The sequence below is a fragment of the Etheostoma cragini genome, unplaced genomic scaffold (genome assembly GCF_013103735.1).
Source record: "Etheostoma cragini isolate CJK2018 unplaced genomic scaffold, CSU_Ecrag_1.0 ScbMSFa_367, whole genome shotgun sequence".
In the NCBI taxonomy this organism is placed as follows: Eukaryota; Metazoa; Chordata; class Actinopteri; order Perciformes; family Percidae; genus Etheostoma; species Etheostoma cragini.
The window spans coordinates 10,319-15,915 of NW_023267961.1; the positions used below are offsets into that span (position 1 = coordinate 10,319).

Genomic DNA, 5,597 nt, shown 5'->3' on the forward strand with positions numbered 1-5,597 from the left:
CCGATCCGGTTGGGGAGAGTTCTAGCCCGACCGGGCTGGAGCTCTCTTTACCTTGTCTCTCTTGGTTTTGCTGTAATAGTTTTAGACAGCTGGGGACTTCTATTGATACACTGAGCTCTTCTCTCCTCCATCTTTCTATCTTTTCATTTATGTGCATCCATGTCCCAGAAATGCTCGTTACTAACCTAGTTACTAACTTAGTTACTAACCTAGTTACTAACCTAGCTCTGGGGAGTCATTCCCCCGAGTCCTTATGTTCTTTTTTCCCCAGAATGTTCCCTTGGATCAGAGAGGCTCCAAAATCAGTGTAGCAGCTGTCGCCTTGGTCCCGCTCCACGTTCTGTGATGCCATGTTCTACTGCTACACTGCAGTGCCCTGCTACGTCCTGCTGTGCCTTGTAATGCTGCACAGCGTCCTGCCATGCCATGAACTACTACAAAGAACTGCTTCAAACTACTATTTTTTCTATTTTTGTTATTTCCACTCTTCATTTTAACCCCAACCGGCCCGTCAGACACCGCCTACCAAGAGCCTGGGTCTGGGTCTGGGTCTGGGCCTGGGTCTGACCGAGGTTTCTGCCTAAAAGGAAGTTTTTCCTCTCCACTGTGGCCCTGTTGCTTGCTCTGGAGAAGCCTACTAGAACTGTTGGGGCCTTGTAAATTCTCGAGTGTGGTCTATCTATAAAGTGTCTTGAGATAACTCTTGTTATGAATTGATATTATAAATAAAATTGAAATGAATTGAATTTGTTTACTAGGACCACTCAGCCCAGTTTTTATTTCAGATATTTTGGGCCGCAACTATCTAAAAAAAATCTGCTAAATCCTGGAGGGACTGCATAGTGGTGGGGGCTGAATGGGATGGGGGATTTTGGAATATCTGGTCAGTGAATGCATTTTTGTGTAAAGACAATGAAAATGATTCACAGTTTGGTCCACACAGATATATTTTTGATACTTTAACAACACTAATACAATACTAACACAATACCAATCATACTTGAACATGTGCTCCTTTTTTCCTTGAATCAAAGTGAACACACACTCACACTTCCTCAGACCCGGTTTCAGCCACTGCTCTCCACCAGGTTCCAGCCTGGAGGAGGAAACAAAGTCAGAATGAACCCTCAGAAGCTTCCTCATAAACCATCTGCAAAATGTATAACACATTACAGGTAACTGGTGACCATCAACATGATCAGCAGTGCTGCTGGTACACGCTGTGAACCAATAGTCCTCAGCTTGGCAGTGTGACAGAGAAACAGTGTGTGAGAGTTTGTTGTCTGTTCATGCCTGAGAGTGTCCAGTCTCCAGTGTGGATCCTCCAGTCTAGCAGACAGCAGCTTCACTCCTGAGTTTCCTGGATGATTGTTGCTCAGGTCCAGCACTCTCAGATGGGAGGGGTTGAAGGCCAGAGAAGTACAGCCTTTCTCTGTGATCAGACAGCCTGACAGACTGAACACACACACACACACACACACACACACAGATTATATATTTAATTTATTGTTTTTATGTCTTATTCTGCAGCGACCCAAATCCAGCACATTGGGGGGAGTAAAGAGCCAAATAGAGCGGCAGAATCTGTGCAAATATTATAAGTTGGCATAGCCCTAAAACTTTCTTTATCAATGCAGGACATCATCAATCAGACATTTGATGTGACCAAATCACAGAGTATCATACAGACTTCTGAGGTTAAACAAAGGGCTAAGTCTCCACAAACCCTTTAGTAACATATCAGGCTCTTTAGCTGCAAGATGTTAAACTTTCTTTACAAGCTTGTGTCTAACTGTCTTCTTACTGTTGGGCATGCAGTGAACAGTGAGTTTAACAGAACTTGTTGGAAGGAGTTTTTCCCCGCCACTATTAGCCGAAAGATGTTGGATATATTTTTTAGAATAAAAAGCTTTTATTTTCATTATACACAAGTACTAGTACACATTACCTATGGAGCAATCCCTTCACAGTGTTGACACAAAAATATAAGATAAGAATATAAATTATCACAAATAGCAAATGTGAAAAATATAAAATGTAGGTAGTGCAGAGAAAAATAAAAGGGGGGGGGGGGGGATACTACTGTCACGTCCAGTCAGCTGGTCTAGAAGCCACCCAAGCCCCCAGGAACAGCAACTTGTCTTAATCCCGACAAAACAACATGGTTGAATATCAGCCTGCATGCACATTTTATTGCCTAAAAGAGCATCTCATATTGGATATATATTAGAGAGAGCAACAAGTTAGTGGAATGCAGATTCATGCTCTTTGCTCTCTGTCTGCTCAGCTGTTGAGACAGCTAGACAGCGAGCGTCTGCCTCGCCATTGTTGGCAATTTGTTTTTGTTTTTTAATTTTTGACAAATTGCCAAGTTTCCAATTGACTGAAGATATAAATTGTTACATTGTGTTGTTAATAAATGTTTTCAATCTGACAATGTAGTGGTACATTGCGATCAAAGGAAAGATATATTACATAAAAGTGTAGTCTAAAAATTGCTTAGCAACCTGCGATTTGAAAAAAAAATTAGAATAAAATCGTGACCTGAGATTGAAAAATGTAATCGAAGGTTTGAAGAAAGGTGACACCTCAATCAAGCAATATTTAAATGTTTATTGTTTAACAAAAGCTGAAACCTTACCTGAGAGTCTCCAGTTTACAGTGTGGACTCTCCAGTCCAGCAGAGAGCAGCTCCACTCCTGAATCCTGCAGGTTGTTGTTACTCAGGTCCATCTCTCTCAGACTAGAGGATTCTGAGATGAGAACTGAGGACAGAGCTTCACAACTTCTTTCTGACAGGTTACAGCCACTCAGCCTAAAAATATGAACGGAACATATGTGAAAACATTTCTATGTATATTTAATATAACTTAACCTTATATTTAGGTATGCACTACATCAATGAAATAGAAATGTGTAACTGACTAAAGAAAAGTGATATGTGATAGATCTGATTAATCTTTTACAGGTTTATTATTTCATACCTAAGTGTCTCCAGTTTACAGTGTGGACTCTCCAGTCCAGCAGAGAGAAGCTTCACTCTTGAATCCTGCAGGTTGTTGTTACTCAGGTCCAGCTCTCTCAGACTAGAGGACTCTGAGCTGAGAACTGAGGACAGAGCTTCACAGCTTCTCTCTGACAGATTACAGCCACTCAACCTGAAGAAGAGTTTGTGATAAAGACAAACACTTATATTGTTTCTGTCACATATAATGTAAACCATCACATTTCTAAGGTTGTCCTTACTGGGGTACTGATTCAAACATGTTTTGTCTTATTAGGGCCTGAGTGCCAACAGCCTTGAAGGCCTTCTTAAAATTGAAGGAATTACTAAACGTGCGGTATCCGAGCCTCAGCCAACCTGATGAGCGCCAGTCTGACGTCATGGGAGCGCTGTAACTTCCCATACTCCCGCAAGCTCGGATGTGTCAACTGTAAAACGGCCTTTAGGGCCCAAGTGCCGACAGCGGTGAAGGCCCTATTGACACTGAAGGAATTATTATTCTTTATCCCTGCAAATGAATGGCCTTTTTGAGGGTCTTGAGACTGATGAAAATGTGCGTATTTTAAGGGAATAATAGGCGCACAAAAGTGGCTCGCTAGCGCCCCCTCCGTAAGTAAGGCTAAAACTATAGGTGCTATACTTTAACGAACTACTCAGAGATTTCATCCAATCAAATTTGGTCTGTGTCATCTAAAGACCTCAATGATGAAAAGACATAAAAACACAGCAAAACGGTGTGGCTTGGCGGCAATTTTGAGCATTTATCAATGAACGAAGTTATTGTAAGATCCATTCTGCTTGAAATATCCCACAGTCAACAAGAGTCCAGACCTGAGGACATCTATGCTTTAGCCACACCCCCTTTCACAGCTAAAGAACTCTATGACATAAAGTCTTTGGATTAGATATTCGGCCCGCCCTCTATCCTTTAGCCACGCCCCTTTTTAATAACTACTGAACCGCTTAATGTAGACTTTTGACTGAGGTATCGTTGAACTCAGCAGATAGTTATATTTTCATTGGTGAGGATTTGCAGTGTTCGAGAGCCGTGCAGGTAAACCCGACATGCAAGGAGGTGCGAGGGCCCGGCCAACTCTTACTGCAGCTTTAATATTGTGTATATTACTGGAATCAGACCGCTATTAATGGAATAGAAAAAAGTTGGATCCCAATCATTCACACAAATGAATTAAAGCCATAAATAAACTATTAAATACAAGATCTTTTTTTTTCATTTGGTTGCAGTAATCAGTGGAGATACAATGAAACTGAAAACACTATTTGCAGGTTTTTTAATTAATCAATTAATCAGTGTGTTGACTGACTCTTATGATTAACAGTTGACTTAACCTTCCTGTTGTCCTCCTTTAAAAATGTCTATATCTGAAATATGAGTTTCTTTTTAACCAAATTACCACAAAAAATGGATTAGATTCCTTACAAAGCTCTTTACAAATACAACTGATCACTTTCATTCCTCTGATCTTAACTATTAGTCAAAATAAATAATAATTTCTGCTTTTTAAACTCAAATATTAGGTATAATTGTATATAAATGAGGATTATAGAGCATGAATTCCTTAAAGTAGTAAAACTAGTAAGGTGGTGGTAGCAAAAACTTGTCAGGTTTTGACCCGGGAGGACAACATAAGGGTTAAACATTCATTAGTTGAGAACAAACCTACACATCCCATCCAGTTAGTATCTGAAGTTATCTGATACTTACAGAGCTTTTTTGGAGGCTTTGACCACTGGCAGCAGCCTCAGAAGAGCCTCCTCTGAAGTAGAGTATTTCCTCAGGTCAAACACGTCCAGATCGTTTCCTGATGACAGTAAGATGAAGACCAGAGCTGACCACTGAGCAGGAGACAGTTTATCTGTGGAGAGACTTCCTGAACTCAGGGCCTGTTGGATCTGCTCCACTAGAGAACGATCATTCAGTTCATTCAGACAGTGGAACAGATTGATGCTTCTCTCTGCAGACAGATTCTCACTGATCTTCTTCTTGATGTACTCCACTGTATCCTGATTGGTCACGGGGCTAGTTCTTCTCTGTTTCAGCAGGTCTTGTAGAACAATCTGATTAGTCTCTAGTGAAAGACCCAGGAGGAATCGGAGGAACAAGTCTAGGTGTCCGTTTGGACTCTGTAAGGCCTTATCAATAGCAAACCTGTGGACCTCTGTTGTACTGCTGAAAAATCCCCACAGTTTTTTTAAGATCCTTCGCCCAAACATCACGTTCTGGTTTCTGTTAAAGATGGCCCTCTCTACATGGAGAGCAGCCAGAAACTCCTGAACACTCAGATGGATGAAGCTAAACATCTTTTTTTTATCATTCTTCTTCCCACGTTGCTCTTTGAAGATCTCTGTGAACACTCCTGAACACACCGAGGCTCCACTGACATCAATGCCACTCTCTTCTAGATCTGTCTCGTAGAAGATCAGGTTCCCCTTTTCCAACTGATGGTAAGCCAGTTTTGCTAATGACTCAATGTACTGAATGCACTCTTCTAGTTCATACTTCTCTTTTGTCTGATGAATCTGATACACCAGGAATTCAGCGTACATCTCAGTCAGGGTCTTGGGCAGCTCT

The 5,597-nt window shown here is 41.2% G+C and overlaps 1 protein-coding gene across 3 annotated transcripts in view; it reads right to left on the reverse strand.

The window, feature by feature from the left end:
* LOC117940896 (NACHT, LRR and PYD domains-containing protein 12-like) overlaps window positions 1–5,597 on the reverse strand; it is a 35,506-nt gene that overhangs the window by 1,847 nt on the left and 28,062 nt on the right. For all 3 annotated transcript variants that reach the window (XM_034866020.1, XM_034866021.1, XM_034866019.1), the window contains 3 exons: window positions 2,642–2,815; window positions 1,294–1,455; window positions 1,050–1,096 (listed from right to left, as the gene is read on the reverse strand). In XM_034866020.1, the coding sequence (XP_034721911.1) occupies window positions 1,050–1,096; window positions 1,294–1,455; window positions 2,642–2,815 (383 nt within the window). The remainder of the gene's footprint in view (window positions 1–1,049; window positions 1,097–1,293; window positions 1,456–2,641; window positions 2,816–5,597) is intronic.